Source organism: Cardiocondyla obscurior, linkage group LG01 (genome assembly GCF_019399895.1).
Source record: "Cardiocondyla obscurior isolate alpha-2009 linkage group LG01, Cobs3.1, whole genome shotgun sequence".
Taxonomy (NCBI): domain Eukaryota; kingdom Metazoa; phylum Arthropoda; class Insecta; order Hymenoptera; family Formicidae; genus Cardiocondyla; species Cardiocondyla obscurior.
In genome coordinates, this window is record NC_091864.1 from 9872990 (window position 1) to 9892005 (window position 19016).

General features: G+C 39.4%; 2 protein-coding genes across 8 annotated transcripts in view; one reads left to right on the plus strand and one right to left on the minus strand.

Moving 5' to 3' along the window:
• The window catches only part of Con (leucine rich repeat protein connectin), a 103324-nt gene extending 102421 nt beyond the window's left edge, over positions 1-903 (minus strand). Inside the window, exons 1-2 of one of the 2 annotated variants that reach the window (XM_070661598.1) lie at positions 711-903; positions 5-114 (exon numbers count right to left, since the gene is read on the minus strand). The gene's annotated coding sequence lies outside the window, so the exon portion shown is untranslated. Of the gene's footprint in view, positions 1-4; positions 433-710 lie in introns of those variants that run through there. The other variant, XM_070661588.1, reaches the window with a different exon arrangement.
• Positions 904-1003: 100 nt separating this feature from the next.
• The window catches only part of LOC139105518 (glycogen synthase kinase-3 beta), a 32643-nt gene continuing 14630 nt past the window's right edge, over positions 1004-19016 (plus strand). For 2 of the 6 annotated variants that reach the window (XM_070661698.1, XM_070661681.1), the window contains exon 1: positions 16894-17891. In XM_070661698.1, the coding sequence (XP_070517799.1) occupies positions 17708-17891 (184 nt within the window). In that variant the 5' untranslated portion in view covers positions 16894-17707. Of the gene's footprint in view, positions 2978-16893; positions 17892-19016 lie in introns of those variants that run through there. The other 4 variants (XM_070661689.1, XM_070661702.1, XM_070661710.1 and 1 more) reach the window with 4 other exon arrangements.

A 19016-nucleotide genomic window follows, 5' to 3' on the forward strand; every position in this document is an offset into this window, starting at 1 on the left:
TCACCGGTCAACTCCCGTGTCACGATCCGCGTCTCGGGTTCTTTCACAATCGTCACACAAGTTGTACGCGCGCGGCCGATACTCGCGAAACGTTAGCCCGGCGTAGCCGCGTGCCTGAAACAGAGAGAGATGCGCGTTCGTTCGCATCTAAAATGCAACTTAAACCGTAGCCCGCGCTTTGCCAGTTTGCCACCGGGCACCAACGCCGGCGACGATACGGAGCATCCGAGTTCTGGAGGGAGAAGGAACGCCTGGTTGCGATTCCTAGTACCAGACGACGCTAGTGCACTACCGGGTTAGAAACGCGACGATATTTTAGGTTTTTACGTTACCGACACGATCGCATCGTCGAAGATTCCTGTCGAGGATAAATTCTGCACGTCGAAGATAATTGCATAATTGAAATTGCTGCGTGAGTAATGGTTGATAAGTAGATTTGCTTTTCTCGTTTAGAATAAAGTCAGAGGTATTATTATCTGTGGGACGCGCGGTAATGAAACTTGTGTGCATTTAAGAAATGTATGCTTGTTGCTGACAGACAACAATGATAAGACGTCACAAGAAAAAATTATGTGAAATTAATTGTATTTCTTGAGAGATCGACGATATACTGTGACGGTTAGTGATGCTTTTTTTGGGAAAATTGTTATAAATACTCGAACGACAAAGATAAAACAGTTTTACTGTACGATTTATTCTATGATGCGCACCCGTATAATACCCGGCGGCTTCCATCGTCGTAGGAGCTGCACTTTTGCTCGAAATTCGAATCGCACTACGTAATGGCCGCTCATGCAAATGACAGCGCGGCGCGCGACACGAGCGACGTGACAGCAACTGCAAATCGTGCTGGTGGCGCCAACGCGCACTCGGCGGAACACCGTTCTCGTGCGGCTCATCCTCTCACTCTTTCTTCCTGGACAAGGGGCAGGGCGGGGTGGGACTGACGTCACGTTCGATTATTTCCGTCGGCGCTCGACTGGTCCGATCTCGCCCGAACGGGTCAATGTCTGAGGAGGAGGCATCGAAAAATCTAATGGTTGGTGTGGTGTTGCCGTGCTGCTGTTCGACGACGACGACGACGACGACGACGACGGAGGCAAAGAGAGGTCGTCGCTGATCGCCGTGCATCGTTCAACGTTACCATCGCCGTGTGACGCGCGCGCGCCTCTTTTACCTTTTTCACCGCGTTCGATATTAACCAGCGCGCGTCCATCGCGTCATCGCGACATACCGAGGAAGCTGCTGCGAGAACTTGACCTATGTCGCCCTGTCCCGGTGCCCGCGACCAGCGATAGTGAGACACGGAGGAAGCGAGACAGAGAAAGGGAGAAGGAAAAACAGTGCCGATCGACTACGGGCATTGAACGCGAAGACGACGACGACGACGGCGACGAGGAAGAAGTGGAGGAGAAACAGCGCACGAACGGCAGCGACGGCGACGGCGACCTCCTGTCGAGAAGAGCGCAGTAGCCGCGATCATTCTTCTCGGTCAGCGAATTACGCGCTTCCCTGACTTTCGCATCGCGGCGACATGCGGCGATACGAGAGTCTGTCAGATATCGACGACGAGGAGTAGACATTAGCGCGAGTATCGCAAGTGACCAGCGAGTGACGAGGCTCTGCCGCGAGAGAAAGAGAGAGAGAGAGAGAGACGGACATAGAAAGAAAAGACAGCGAGGAAGAGAAGGATAGTGCGCGAGGAAGAGAGAAAGAGAACGGGTGCGCGAGTGAGACAGACGGACCGTGGCGCGACGGCGCGAGTGAGATAGAAAGAGAGAAGGAAACGGGAGGACGGTGTAACGAGAACGGAGTGAAGATAGCAGTGAGATAGAGTACGGAGGACGATCGACGCAACGTTAACCGCAGAAAAGCGAGTTTCGCGGAGGCCGCACGTCTGCGATCGGCAACGACGACGAAGGTAGCAGAGAGTGCGTCTCGACGCGGAACCGTGAAGTGGCGTAAAAGCCGTCCCGAAAACGTCGGTCTGCCGCCGCCGCCACCGCCACGACGTTGGCACGCACCCCTCGTTGCTCGCCAGCGGCGCTCCGCAGCGCACTCGCCCTTCCCCCGCCGCCGCCGTTCATTGGCTGACGGCACCGCGCTTTGGATCAGCTCACCGCCGCACCGCCGTGACAGCAGCGCGAACAGGAAGCTAGGCCGTCGTCGCCGAGAGAGTGCGCGTCAGTGTGTCGAAAAAGAGGGTGGTGTCGCCTACGACGACGACGAGAAGAGAGAAACGCGCGTAAGCTGAGGCCTCCGTGAAGTAGGTGTGCTGGTGCCTTCGACGGGCACACGGCGCGGATCGACTAGCCGCGTCGGTGGTGTCGCTGCGCGCGCGTATTGCGCGAACGCAGGAAGATAAAAAAGAAAAATCGTCGCCCACCCGCGTGAACGTGAACAGTACCGTCTCGCGGTTTCATCTCCTTTCGCTTTCCGCAACTTCGGGTTCGTCCTTTCCCGTTCCGTGGTCGTTCCGTTCGTCGATAAGACGTCGTGGTGCAACGTAAAGTAGAAAACGCGAAAAGAGAGTCGAAAGAGGGCCGACAAGAAGAGAAGGAAAGAGAGAGAGAGAGAGAGAGAAAGAAAGTGCGCGCGCTCGCGCGCGTTCTCGTGCGATGTGATAATCGCGTGTGCGACTGTCATTGATGTGCGAGGTGGTGTTGACGACGGAGAAAACGACGTGTCGACGGCGAATATCGGGGCTAACTTCGGGCGCTGGCGGTGGACGAGAAAGAGAGCAGCCGGAGCAGTACCGGCCGACCTAACCTAGGAGACACGGCGGGAGCAGCGGCCGAGAGAAAGAGAGAGGACGCGAAGTCGCAACCCTCGACGAGTCGCGGTGCTGGTGTCGAGGCGAAGGTGGAGGCGGTCGAGAGAGCTTCAGAATGAGCGGACGACCGAGAACCACCTCTTTCGCCGAGGGTAACAAGCCGCCCGCAAACCCGCCCCTCGGCGGCATGAAGATTAGCAGTAAGTACCATAACCTCTCGCGTCTTTTACTCTTTCTCCCTTTCTTTCGATCTTTCGTTCGTTCTAGTTGCACGACTCTCACCGCAGAATTAGGTGTCTCGGTCTCTCTGTCGTTACTTTCGGTCGGTTTTTTTTTTCTTTTTTCTCGCGCACACTCATCGTTTATTCCAAGGTTTATTCCTCGAACGCGATAAATTGTAGTAGAACTAACCTCTGGATTTTCTATTCTCTTCTACGCGTTTTATTATTTTCTTTTTAGCTTTTTTTTTCTTCTCAACGACAATCGAGCGCACGGTTTGGATGTAGAGTATAAAAGTGTAAAAAGGATACGAAATAGTATGGTTATAATGACGAGGTGCACGAAGTTGTAAAAGGGTGCAGTTGAAAGGTGCAAAGATGTCTTTCTTTCTTCGTTCGTTCGTTCTCTGACATTTTCTCTCTCCCTCTCTCTGCGTCATAATCTTCTGTGCGAGAAATTTAATCTTTTAACGTTACTTTTGTTTTATTCTGAATATGCTTATCGAGGACTTCGTGAATGCCACAAAATGCAACGAAAAAGTACAGACGATTTCTTTCGACTGTCGGATTTAAAATTAATGAGATGGCGAGAAAAACATTAAAATATTACAAGTCGTTCTTTTTGAAGATCATCTAACATCTTTTAAACGTATTATATTTCTGGATACATTAAATGAGCGGCAATATCAAATACGTGATTGTACATTCAGCGTATTTTGCTGCTAATTATCACATTAATTTGTTTTTGTTTGATCGTTTTATTGTATTCTGATAATTTGCTCGGATTTGATGACTCATTGTCTTATAAAATTAACATTTTGATATTAAATTAATAAAATTTGTAATAAGATCATAAAACATTATCAGAAAATTATAAAAATTTAATTTATATTTTTTTAAGATAACTACATTATTTCTTTAGAACACTCATTAACACTCTTTGTTTAAATGAGAATTAATCGTACAAATATTTAAAAAATAAAATTAACCGAGCAAGACATTTTTTATTAAGTGATGCCGTAAAATACAAAAGCACGGAAAAAGTTTTACTTCTCACAAAAAATTCAAATAATAAATAATCCGTAATTGATTTCGAGTGAAATTTTTATCTAACGATATTACTAACTTGCGACCGATTCAATTACACGCGCGCTTATTTTCACGATGATTATTTTCATCACTCACGATCATAATCGTGTCGACGCAATTCGATGGCCGTGACAGTATTATATACGCGCGTGAAAATCCGATTATACATATATACATTACATTTTTGGCGAGTGTTTGATTTACGTATGTGCTAACGCAGCACATTAATCACATTACATGCAACGTGCACTATGATCCATTACGCGGAATAAAAAGCTATAACGTGCTCTAACACAATTACTAGATCTGTATTCTATAGAAATCTCTTTTTAATCTTTAAAAAAAAAGAAAAAAGAAAGAAACTTATATGCACACGCAACGTTCATTAATCCTCGCGTCGTTCATTATTTCAATAAGCTCTCTTGGCAATTTAAAGCCTTTAAAATTATTAAAGAAGAAAAAAAAATACAAATAATGCACGAAGTATTGGAGTAAAACAGTACCACACGTTTATTATTAGTCAACAATTAACTGGAGCTTTCTTCGATAGAAACAAAATGTAACAGACGAATGAATAGCGGATTCCACTACTCCGAGGCGAATAATGAAACGAGTTCAAAGGGTGCTGTGTCATTGTTTAAGGAAAGAATCGTGTCAATGTAGCGTTTAATATTCATTCAATCGCCGGTGCTTAAGTTTCAATATTGAAAACTTTGTGGTTTCATACGTGAGAGAATAAACGGGAGAATAAACGTGAGAATAAATCCAGCTTAATTACTCTCAGGTAACCCAGAAGCCTAATTGCGCCTTCGTTTAATAAACATTTCTCCGCGTTGCGTACTTTTTCATTGGCGGAGCAATTTATGTAACGGCACAGGATAAATCATGTATCTTACCGTGCAATCCACATGCGCCGGACTGGGCAAAATAAACCGTTACCGCCTTGAACTTGCATAACGCTTGCATAATTTTTAATCGATATGCCGAACTATATATGGAGTTAAATTATGTAGAGATTATATTGAGAAAATCAGAAGAGCATCTTCAACATAGTTCTTGTATTCTATTCTATTGGCTAGTCACAAGGTTTTTCTTTGTGCAAGAATGGTCGTTCTTTCACAATCACTTTATGAGTCAGAATTAATGTTTTTTTTTTTTTTTTTAATTGTAAAAAGTGTTTCATGAAAATATCTGATTATGAAGTTATTGCTTGTTACATTGGTCGAAGATCGTCTGTTTTATTCGCACGCTTTACCTCGTGCTAAGAGTTAGTGTATCGTTACACATTTAAGACGCTACCAAGTGGCCTATGTTTCGCCAAGGACGTAATATAATTTGCCATTCAAATGGATTATCTGTGAGATATTGCCGCTCGAATAACCGCGGTGTAGCAGGTGATAGTAGGCGTAAATAGGCGACGGCAATGATTCTACTTTGACTTTCGTAAGCGCGTCGCTTGAGTTGTAATTCATTACGTTGCGTCTATCAAAAGTAAGCTTAGTCCTCAATTTTCAATTGATCCTTTGTCTTGATCTAAAGCTACGCAATCATAATAATTCAGTTGACATTAACTTTAATAGGAAAAATTATGCATCATTATATTATACACAGCGATCGTTATCTTGGCATGGGAATGACGAGCAAAAATAAAGGGAACATTACCGGGCAATTTTACTGCGATAAATCGCAGATCGAGCTTCTGAAATGATAATGTTAAACAGAGATAAGTTGAAACTTCCGTGTTGTCAGCGATGAGGGAGTGTGCTTCTGTCAAAAATAGTGACACGAGCAACGCAATCGCATTGCTATCTTTGGCGCACGCGACCTGCGTACGTCCGTAACCTTCTAATGCAATTAAAAACGCATAATTTAATCGCACGTATTTTCTTTTGTAATATACGACTAGGTGAACATTATCAGTAGTAATAATCGCGAAAGTTTATGATTTCTATCAGTTACGGTTAGATTTAACATTTATTTTCTAGTCGGTTTTCATTATTTTTAATAATAGAAGACGTTGCTTAATTTATTTTGATGTAAATAATTTTAATGTGATGTCACAGATAGGTATGTATTCACATTGGTCGAAAATTGTTAGAAAACGAATTTGTTTTTATGATTAATTTTATTTGAAAAATTATAGATATCTTAATTGTTTGAATTTCTTATAAAATTATATTATTTAGAGAAACTCTCTGTTTTACATTACTTATAAACGTTCGCGGAAATGGAACGTACTAAATATATATATATTTTTTTATTACAATTGATCGATCCATCTTTGAAGAACTGCGAACCCCTCTCGTCCCCTCTCCCCGAGGCTGTTTGCGTTGTAAAGAGGGTCGATCACGTTACCGATTCACGTGTCTGAGATCTAGGTCAATGTGTTTCTACAATATTAAAGTATTCGACAAACTATACGCATATTTCAATGAATTTTTTAGTCTATTACACAATCTGCTTTTTGCTCGACATTTTATTACCATTCCATTTTATATAGCAATTTTATTTGAAGCATTCGTAGCAATCAAATTCTCTTTTTAAAATATATTCCTAAATTGTATGAAAAGTACAATTAATTATTACATTGTTGACTCGCTATTGTCTGAATTACTGTCGTAATTTAACGTCAGAATGATGGAAATCGCGCTTATTTCTAGCACAATCGGTCGGTCAACTCCATACCTCATTTCTTTCGATTTGTTCAATTATGCGTCACGCTAAAACGCGCATGACAATTCGCAGACGTGCAGACACACGCTTTAAACAAAAATACCCCGCCAGACATGTGATTGACCGAGCACCATTGATAAATCACGAATAATTGAATAAAAATATAAGAATTTATCGTTATAAAAATTTCTCTTATTTGAGAACCGAGTTGAGAACTTAATTCACTTAGTGTAAATAAATATTTCTTGAAATTTTGGAAATGAATACTTTTTGGAAAAGTTTACTGATAACGAAAGTTGAGTTTGTTTCGGCAGTTTTATATATATTATATATATGTGTGATCGAAGATAATGATCCTTGTCTGTTGCATCTTTATTCGTGACTTATCTCGATAACAGACGGACAACAGTACCGACCGATTCGATGTATAAATAATCGGAGCTGATGGTCGAGCAAGTAATTGCGTATTGACGCAGTTGCCAGGCGGAGCGCGGAGACGACCTCTTCGATTGCACCGAGGATCGATTATCCTCGCGGTGGCGGCAGCGAACTATCCTGACCCGAATCAGACTTATTCCGCGGACTGGTAGTCTAAAAGGGATCGTATTTCATATGCATCCCGATTCCTCTTAACCTTTATTGCCTCGATCGATTCTTCTTCGGGTTAGCCCAATCGCGAGATTGCTCACGCTTGGTAACAACGCTAAAACAGAAATCGTTTCATCCCGAAATGACGGTAACGCGGTCCGACGTACGCTGCAAACGCCCTAGTCCGGCGACTTAAAAAAAAAAAAACGGAAAAAAATGAAAGTTTATTAATTTCGCTTTAGATCTTTTGGTTCTACTAAATTCAATTAAAATTTGCATCGAAAACTAATAAGACGTAAGGTGTACAGAAATAAGGAGTAAAGAAAAAAAGGTTAATATTATTTTAGGCATTCTAGTTTCAACTAAATTCAATTAAAACCCGCGTCGAAGGTTAGTAAGATATAAGGAATAAAAAAAGAGAGACGTACGCGTGTTAGCTCATTACTATTAAATTATGTTAAATTTTTTTAAATAATTTACGGTCGTAAATTATTTAAAGTTATTCGCTTATGCATTCGATTTTACGAATTCCAATTACATATTGTTTGAGGTAAGTTTGAAAGTCGTCGGGTTAATAATGCCTGCCATTTTCAAAGATACTCTCGACACCTCGATATCGATCACTCAAGGTCACCGTGTTAAATTCGAGTACAATATACAGCACAGCTGAGCTTTTGACGCTCGTTAGCGAGCTTCAAGGTGTAACGGCCTGATGATTTTATCAGTGCCATTTATTCTTTCTTGGAATCTTAAATCGTTTCGTAGAAAAAGAGACTTTAAAGAGACTGCTTTAAAGAGATTATACGTAAAATATATATAACTTGTATGAAACCGAAAAGAAAAAAAAAAAGACTATTAAAGTAGATAGAAAGAAATCAATTTTAAGTTTTCTTATTCATTTTATATTTAATATATTGTCGAAGATAATATTAAAGAAGTTAAATATTATAGAGATATTAAAGGGAATTAAATGAACAATTTTTTTACGGTTATTTTAATAAAAAGCGTGGCAATGTACTTTTATACTTTTTTTCTTCACAAGAATCAACCCTTTTACAACGCTGGTTGTAAATATCCGTGCCTTGCACGTTCGCCTTTAAAAATAGCTTCGTTACGACGCGCTATAAAGTTGCGTCTGCTGACGCGTTATATTTTTAAACTCTTTCTGTGCGTCTTGGAAAAAAGTTGCATCTTGGACGAATCAGACGTCTATGAAGTTTGCCCCTTCTCTAATTTTTTTTTTTTTTTTTTTTTTTAAAGAAAATCAGTTTTGAATGCCTTGCGACAGCTCTCTCTCTCTCTCTCTCTCTCTCTCTCTCTATCTCTATCTCTTTTTCTCTACTTCTCAACTGTTTTTACAAAGAGCTTTGCAGTTTAAAGCGATCCAAAATTAAAGTAGAGGAGAAAAAATTCAAAATTTTACCAACACTCGAGATTCGCTAGTTCTAGTCGCTTTTCGGAAAGTTCTGTTGGCAAAAGTTCCGAAATTGGTAGTTTTAACTTAAATCGCCAGCGGGCATTCTCCGGTTTTCCGTCGATTAGAGAAGTAGCAGACCGCGATATGCTGTCGAATCAATAAATGAATGTTCTTGCCGCAAATAGAAATCCGCTGTTGTTTGCACGGTGCTCGCGTTTGTGTTTCGCGTCCGCAGGACACCATTGTTCTCCACGGATGATCGCGGAGAACGCCCGCTATTGTTACCGTCAATCCATCCTTCGACGAAAGCCCTGATTCGCCGTGTAACTTTCATCGGCCGAACATTTTTCTGTTCCAGACATTTCGCATAAGTTTTTGCATTATTACATTAAATGAAAAGGGTCGCATAGTAACCACCCGAGCTAAAGATAGTTCCGCCTCCACGAAAGAGAATACGCGATCGCTATTAGTTGCATCGGTATATTCTTAGCTGACTAGTGTATTCTTGGCGAATAAGTTGATTTACGGTATCATTGGTACGAGCCAAAAGACAATCCGTTGCGCTCGGGTTTACAACGTACAACCGACATTTTATGAATTAAGGCAACCAACTTCTTCCGGACGATAAAATCCTCGAATGCTGATTTTAACCAAAAGTCGGAAACAAAGCTGACGAACGGATAAAAGGCGAATACGTGTGGGCGAGGAAAGGCCAAAGCCCTTTGGGGCCCAATCTAAAAATGGCCCAAGTCGTGCTTGAAAGGTTCGCACGGTAACCGCGCCAAAGAAAAGATTTATTTATCTAATTAATCCGATTATTTATCTATCAATCTTGATTAGAAATTCTTTTAGTTCGCCGATTATTTTAGAGTTGTAAATACCGAACAGCGTTCGTACCGGTCGAGCTGAACGGAGTTCAGTCGAAATTATCTGGAAGATGCTGTGGTGAAAAGTAGTGACACGTGCCAATCGTGTGGCGCCATTCTTGCGCGTCATCTCGTGGTATCGCACGATAACAAAGTAGGCCAATTGCGCGCAAGATGATTATGAAAACTGTAAATTTCGCGGACATTTTTTTTTTTTTTTTACAACACACGTGGACACGGGCAGTCAATATATGTACGCTACATCGAAATACGTTGAAAGAAACAAAATCGTTCTCCGATAATGTATTTTATATTCGTGAATTAATACATTATTTATTTTACATTTATTTACGAAGACTATTGAATTCCACTTCTGTCGAGTTTCACAAAATTTGAACGCTTTATTAATGCGTTGCAAAAGCACGATTAATAAACGGCAAATGTTTTAGTATTGAAATATCAGTAGTAAAAGCAATTATTAATATCTGCAGCTGTGCAAACGTCACACTGGTAACTCATTGTCGGACAAAATAGCGTCTTGTAACATTAAATGTTTGCCGTTGTCGGTAGGTGGCACTACAAAGTCATTAGCTTCTTTCCGTGTAATTATCCAAGGATATCTTTATATTAGAGGACGTAATGACGTTCGTACGTTCTATTAGCAATTGCGTTTTCTTGCGTAAAAAGGTCTAAAAGAAAAAGAGAAAAAAAATTATGTATGTGGTTTTTAGCAGTTATCTTCAATAATGTTAAACATTTGTGACGATTTTGTCATGCTGCATGTTGATTACACCAATTCACAAGCATCGTGAACTTGTAACAAACGTTAATAGATGACTCGCGTGGCATGCCGCTGTTGTTAGAATATGAACTCTAATAAACGATCAGTCTTCGACATTGCGGGTCTCTGCTGCAAGTGATTGTAACTAACGAACTTTATCTACTTTTGAGCAAAGTACAATCAACGTATGTCGATCATATAGGAATCATTTCTATCATTCTATCTTAAAAACTATCGTTTTTAAAATATTTTTTGTTAATTAGGATCAAAGCCACTTTAGTCTTTTTTTTTCCGGTAATTAAAAGGTACATAAAAATATTGATTTATGGAATATTTCGATCTGCTTACTGAAATTCGACAACGTTAAAGCAACAAGAGTTTGTAGTGGAACATTTTGACTTGGGAGGATGATTTATTTAGAATTGATGTATAAATATGACTCTCCCGCAATATCGCCAATGTAAACATAAATTTTCTTGCTACGCTACTTTCCCTGTTATTTTTACAATTTGTAATTTTCCATCGATCTCTTACATCTTGCCTGTCGATACACGGACAAGTGTTTAATTCATCGAACGCCAGAAGGATGTGAAAAATATTTTGCGATAAGTTAATTTTCTCATTCTCGCCGAATTCGATAAGATAAAATTGGTAAAAATAAATATTGATACGTACGAAAAGCAGAAGTAATAATTAAAAATGCAGTTGATATATTTCTTTTTAATTAAAATATTTTCGCGGCTTGTTCATATTTTATATTTCAAGTGTTTGTCACGCTGTGCCAATTTATTAAAAATAATTCCTGCGCATAATGACGGGCTGTAAATTTGCATATCGACGTTATTCATTGTTTCGTTTTGAAAGTACGCCAGTTTTTTGATCACGAAAATAGAGCTTAAACGAAAACTCTCGCGGCACATGTGTCACCGGTAACCGAGTCTATTAATAGTCATGGCGTTATCGCAATTTTAATAGACGGAATGATTAAAAGAAAAAGAATGTATTCGGGTTAAAAATTTTTTTCAGTGCGCTTAAGCGAATTGCCGCCGGCAGCAAAATATAGTGAAAATATTTTCCAGAAACTAAACCGTTTATGCGCAATTTGGCATTGATTTTACCGCGTTGTTTTTCGCATCTATAGACATGTTAAGCGATACTTATGCATGAAAAATTTAATGAATCTTTACACATGAATCCCACACAGCGAGACATAATAGTGTTTCGAAGCGTGCAGTCCATTCGGTGTTCGATAGCTTCGCCATCCGCCTTTCATCTTTCGCTCGGCTCGTATACGATCAATTTTCCACTGAGATTTGTAGTTTTAAAGGGGCTGCCTTCATTGTGACGACAAATCGGAATTATTGGCAAACGATCAAGATAGTTACACCGTGACGTCGCACCTGACGTCACGTTGCGGCAGGTGCCAATATTTCCTATAACCATGACGACACTAGCCGCTTACGGCACTTTTTTTCCAAGGCTAACGATTATTAGAAATTTATAAAAACTTCAGAAAAGGTTACGTAAAATTGCGAAGAAGAATATGGAATCTGCATAGCGTTGAGGAAATATTAAAAATAAAAGACTAAACATAGGCGCAAAACTTGAGTCGAAAAGCTGCTTGTTACTCCGCAAATATCCACATTTTTCAAATTACAAGTAAAGGTATGCAAGGTTTAAATTTATCGAAGAATCTGTTAGTAAAATGAAACTCACGAGTACGAAACATCTGTGGACATACACGTGTGTGCGTGTACATACATAATGTGACACGTGCACATAGTACTCTATAGTAGTCATCGCAGCGGTTCATATTTCAATTTGGTCTGATCTTTGTTTGCTTTTTCTTTATTTTTTAAAATCCCGACGTGTGTCAGAACGACGACAGAATGCTTTTTCTCACCGAAGTTTAGTTCTAATGGGTACACTATAAATTTTACCAATATAATCAAGACGATGTTACCCACAAAATTTTTATTATACTCACAATTTTTTCACGCGTTAAAATCTGGAAGAATTTTATTCTTTATTTCTATTTTATTAACTTTATTTGTGTAACGAAATTAATGTGTAAAATATTTATAATAATCTGTTTTTAATATAAGTTCGAACGGAATAATAATTAAGTTGCCCTTATTTTAACATATATTAATTTTTTTCTAAAAAAAAAAAAAAAAAAAAGCGAATATCATCGTGCGGCAACTGCGTAAAATCGCGTCTCGAAATGAGGGCGACAAACGTATCACTAAACGATTTCCGCGACTCGTCATGTATACGTAATGTGAACGAAAAGTCAAATGCCACGTATGCATCGTCTCTTGCGTCAAAATGATTTCCGTTGACGTTCATCACTGCATAAAAAAAAAAATTAAAAAAAAAGAAACTGAGTGCATCGACAATTTATTACGACGCAATCGCGGTTTGTACAAAATATCTTTGAACTTCCTCTTAGTTCGGTCGCAATCTTATCTACAAACAACGATAATTCTTATACTAGTACCCTGAAAGAAGAATATCGCTACTTTTGAACCCAACCGTAACAGCCACGAGTAACTATGCGTGAGTTACTACGCTTGAAAGAAACGAGAAAAGACATAGCCAGAGGCAACAAAAAAATAATCGTAATGCTATGTATAGCATCTTTACCTTAATCTTCGCATTAAAGTCAAGCGTACAACATCGTGAACTCTGTCCACCTCGATCATAAGTAGAGTTTAATTTCCACTCTGAGAAACGTGCCTAATAATGATCTGTTACATATCGAAGGGCACCCAGCACGGTTTTGCCGCGATATATCCGTGTTGCAATCGATGATTCACGCCACGCCAGGGTCAGTATGTTAAATCACACATCCTGCATGTGCCACTTGTATGCATTTTCTTGGAAATAATTATTAAAAGCGTGTTATATAAAATAAAGATTAAAAAAAAAAAAAGTTAAAAGCCAATTGTAACATTTATGGCTGACATTTAGAATTATTCCAACTTCACGATAAATTTATCTATTATATAAAAGTATTTAAATAAAAAAAACACACCCACGAAAGTGGACATGTGATTGTCTGATAGAATAATTTATCGGAAAGTTAGAACGGTCTCTTAATACAGAAGTTAGTTTAATGCATTCCGTTGTCGAGACAGATTTACATTGTAATGCCTGTTTTTGCGCGACGATGCCTGATGGACGTGCAGCCAGTCTGGCAATTGAGTTATGATCAATTTGCGCAGCTGATCGGCGATATAAATAGACCGTCCCGCGTTTACGTACGGTTATTCTCGTTACTTACCGATACACTATTTGACTGACGACGTTGGCGGAGATCTGACGCAAGGGCACTTAACGATCGAAGTCTATTCCTCTTTCACCTTTCTCTCGCATTCCAATATCGTCGCCCCGCGAGCGTATAGATGGATGATAACGTTCATCAAAGACCTCACAAGCCTAAGATTTTCATTCAGAAAATATCGGGACGGACAATCGATTAAAGAATCAGCAACGAAACAGGCACATGGTAATTTTTGCGACCCCCAGGGGTTCTCTGTAAGCCTGGCGTTCTTTGATTGAAATAAACCGAAATTTCAAGATGGCCATTCGCGAGAGTTCATTCACATTATACTAATCTAGATCCAAAATTATGCCGTCATCAAGCGGCGGATGCGGGCCGCTAAGATCGTGCTGGCCGATTTCCAGGTCTCCCCGAAAAGTGACGAGCCAGAGATGGTCGACCGGTTCAAACATTCGTCCGCGATAACTAATCAACAGTCAAAATCGGCCTTTCCCCTTGCTTCCTTTCAACGCTGACCATTTAATCAAATTTATTTCTCTCACGCCTTTATCCGTCACTCTGATACCAGACTGTGAGCAAACATGAAATGCAAATTATTATTTAATACCGACTGAAAGCTGTTGAACAGCTCCAAATACTGCAGATATTTCGTATATCATTTTTTAATGTGTTATATTTAACGGAAATAAAATTAAACACTAAATAATTAAATAACAAATATTATAACGTTGAAACGAGAGAATTATCAATTATTTTTGGAAAATGATAGCGAGTGATCAGGCATGGCGCGTGCACTTTATCAATTTCTAGAAGCATCTTATCTTAATTTTTGTAGTCGCGGAATACGAAGTACTTCTCGTTTGTCTTTCCCCTTCTTCTTTTCTCCCCCCATATCTACGTGAAATTTAACAACTTTGTCATAACGTTCAGAAAATTAAATAATTTATGAAATTTAATTAACACATTACTTAAGTGCCAGTAACCACTTAACCAATATTTAAGATAGTTACGTTAGTATTGCAATATAAATGTAAATGCTTTCGTTAAGACCTGCCACGTGCCCTCCGCGTTTCCTCGTTATCATATCTCCCCCGAAGACGTGTGCACGAGCGTCGGGCGCTGCTCACGTGTGCCACTTGTTTGTGTGTTACAACATTATCTCCTTATAACGGCTAAATATAGCAAATATTCTAACCTGTTCCATTCAGTGCGATATCGGCGCGTTCGTTTTCCCTAGTATTGCCCGACACAAGAATGCGAGAATTAAGCGTTCAATTTTTTTCTTTCAGCTCGCATTATCTTCACCTCGGTCTTCACTTTATTTTTACGATTTTTTTTTTCTCTGTCTCTCTCTCTCTTTTTTTTTTTTAACTAAAATTATTAAGATTAAAGAGAACAAATATATTTGCGATAGTTATTATACTTATAATGCAGCATAAATATATTAATTTATTCTCTGTGTCTCGAAGTTTATTGAGAGTAATCAATCGCGGCCCAATGAAGTAGCAAATTATTTGTTACTTATTAGTGGTCAAATTATTAATATGTGTCCTCATGACGAAGGGTACGCGCTGTCCTACGTCATTGTCATAATCTAAATATCTCGTTTAGCGGACGTAAAATTAATTGGACGTGCCATGATAGAGAGATATATGTATATGTATCATACTTGAATAATTTTGTTCAGAGCGTAAATGTTGACCGCGAATCAATTATCCGCGGATGAAACTTTTCTCTTTTTTTTTTCCGGTCTAATAACGTCAAGTTTATAAATTTCCTCTATCGTGGAATTAAAATTAGCTTGACTCGCAGAAGATTTTCCGATAAATCACCGCGTTTGTAACGTTACGAAAAACCATTACCGGGATGTGAGATAATCATCCGTCTTTATTATAACAATTTAAAGGAAACAAGGAAATTTTTATATATAGAGAGAGAAACCTTCTCGTCTCAAATTTTATGAATTCTCCAGCCTTTTATATGTAAAGCTATGAAATATCGTAAAGCATTCTATTGCGTATTTAATAATAATTTAACTTAACAATGTTATCGCACATTTGACACACTTATATATTAAAATATATCACCTTCGTGTATCGTGACCGTGTTGCGATTCGTATTCGTGCCCCACATTTATCGCATTTAATAGAAAGAGCTCCCTCGGAGATACTATCGCGAGCCAACGATCACGTAAAGGTGCTAAAAATGTGGAACGCGAATTAATTCGCTTTTACCTGCTTTCAACTTTTTTTTTTCGCAAACCCAGGATTTCAATTTCACTGAAGACGATTCGAGGAATTGTCTCGTCGGGAATCGTCTCAACTGAAGCGATATCTCTTTATCTACAACCGCGAGATTTCGCAGGTTGTTCCCCTTATTTCACCGTATCAGTAATCGAATCAGTACCGCGAATTCCCGGGGTAAACGGAAATTCAGAATCCAACGAACGGCGGCCGACGCGATTTATTCACTAACTCTGCCAGACGCCGCTTTCTTCCGGTCATCCCTATATTTTTTCCTCTGCCACGTGCATGGTCGTTTGTGTGCACAAACGGTGGGCGCATTCAGCGAAAAAACCTGCAACTGTCGTGAAAATTGTGAATCTAATTTGCGTACGATCTTAATTTTACTTGAATTTATTCCAAAATTTAAATTCACAATTTTTACAACAGCTGCAAAGAAATTCCTTTCCGCTGAACGCGGCCGATATCAGAAATCACCTTTAACTTAACGGCTCTAAGTCTATTAATTAAACCTATTTTAAATATTGCGATTTAAATTGAAAATTAAGACAGTCACTTGATTGCCAGTTCCAAAGGAATTATATTTACACCCAAGTCGCAACCAAAAAATTCGAGCACACGATTAGCCGCTACATATATTATTTAAATACTAATTTAAATAGTTCTAATGCTACGTAAAATGAAAATCGGCAGTTCCTCGGGGGAGGGAAACCTGCATGTCTCGGGGGACATGAATGAAAGGGATATTATATACGTTTCTTTTTGTACCCCGCGATAAAATAGAATTTAAATTCTGTCTTGGGATGATACGCCGGGCGATAATTATCGCGCGGGATTATAATTATTATGCGGACAGAAATATCGCGAAAGACAAAGGGCTGCTCCGGCAATGTTCTCCCACCGCGAGCGGCCCGAACGCCTGGCGCAAGTGACGCTGCGACGAGAGGCGGCTCGGTCAGCGATGCACTCCACTTTAGTCGTATGCCGGTAGCCCGTCGTGGATCTTCTCGTGCTTTGTTCCTCGCGCGAGTTGCCTCGAAAAGTTGCGCGAGCCACACCGATCCCGCTACGCTCTGCGACTCACTGATCGCGATTTCAACGAAACGCTCAGCTCAACGAAACGGTGCTTTTTTTAAGGGACTAAAACGAAAGAAAGTTATCTTTTCCATGAAGAAATGGTGCAAAGATATTGAAAGCAGTTAACGCAATAATCGTTATTAATTATCGTTGGGAAAATGTACTTGAGTGAGTGATAATAGTTTATCTATCAGTATTTTATAGGAAAAAAAAAGAGGAAAAAAAAATACACTTGTTGCACTCGAACGTGAGTGGGTGAAAAATCCCTGTGACGGAAGAGGGCTTCCCCGATATCGTCGACTCCTTGTAAGAAAAATTAAATGATATTAATCTTATTATGTGAAGTAATAATTAGGAATAACTCTCGTTGTTTAATCGGCGATTCAAAGGGTTAAAAGTGAAATTATAAACAATACCTATTAAGTTATAATATAATTAAAATATATAAAATAGAAAAATATTAATACAGAAATCAGTATTAAAAAAAAAGGCATTGTATTATAAAAATTCTCTGCGGTGCAATATGATTAGCTATGGTGAACTAATTTCACGTTTTGAGGAATGAGGTGAAAATGTGCACGATAAAAATGAAACTTTGCTCTCGTCTACTTTGAAAATAGGATTCGGAGAAGGGACAAGGTGCAGTGTGACATATCGTGAGAAATTTCAGTGACTGATCGATCGATCGGTTAGATCATGGCTCCGGCGAACAATCTTGATTGGTCAGAACCGTGTCAGCAGCGGCGACCAAAATTCTGTGCTACGACGAGCGTGCTAATAAACGAACGTCCTAAAAGTGCGGTGGAACTGGGTGGCAAGGAAGCCAATACTGCCTATAAAAAGTTCTGCAAATTCTTGCGCCGACTAAGCAACAAGAAACGTAAGTCCGTCGAGCAATCGATGTATCCTGTGTGCGCGTTAACTATGTCGGTAACTTGTAATTGTGCAACTTTACATGGAGCCGTGACTTCTATCGTTCTAACATAATTCAAAATATTACATTATACATTTTTATTGAAAAAAAAAAAAGAAAACTTTAAATTAATTATACAATTTAATAGTTAAATTTAAATTTTCTGCACATTCTGGGATGTCGTTAGAAGAAGTCAGTGTCATTTTTATCTTATTAAAAAATAATAATAATAAAACAAAGCTTATATTTGCTCATAAACGGTATTTCGGAACAACATCAAATTTCTAGAGCGCTGGGCTATTATTTGCTTCTTTAGCATATCACTAGCAGTCACTTGAGATATAATGACAATTATATATTTTTTTTCAAGATAATAACATCTTAAGGAAAATAATTTCTTTTTGCTAAACGGCTTGATGTTAAAACAATGATTACAACAGAGATTAGAGAGATTAATTAACGCATAAAGATAAATCTCTGTCATTATATCTCGTGCGACTGTGCCGACGTGACACGGCAGATTAACAAATATGATGGACCGATCTTCGCGATGACGTATTTAAAAATAATGTCTTCGAGTATGTGCACCTCTTCGTGTATCGAGAGCGCGTGATCCTCTGACATTTACATCCTCTCTCGCTGGTACCGTATTTACCTCCTGGTTACACCTACCGCGTATATGCGGTGTGGTTTTTCTGTCTATCCGAGAGTGAGAACAGACCGAGAAAGCAGAGGGAAGAGAGACGAGAAAGGGTTGAAGGGAGAGTCGATGGGTATCTGTTACCCTCGATACTGCTTTTTGCGAGAGCGCGCCGAGGGAGGCTCTTTCCGCTACGGTAACACAAACTAAATATTAATCATAACGTTCGAGTAAACGTCCAATAAATACATTTGATTACATTTGATTGATGAACATATAAGATTCGTGGTTGAGTCAACGCGAAAAGGAAGTCAAATATTTCGAGGTCGATTAATTTGATTTAACAAGTAAATATGTGCTACATCAGCATAGCGAGTGGTTTCTCTTTCTTATTTCACAAAGTAATCAAGTGAAGTGGTAGTATTTATATCGTAATATATTCCTCGTGAGGC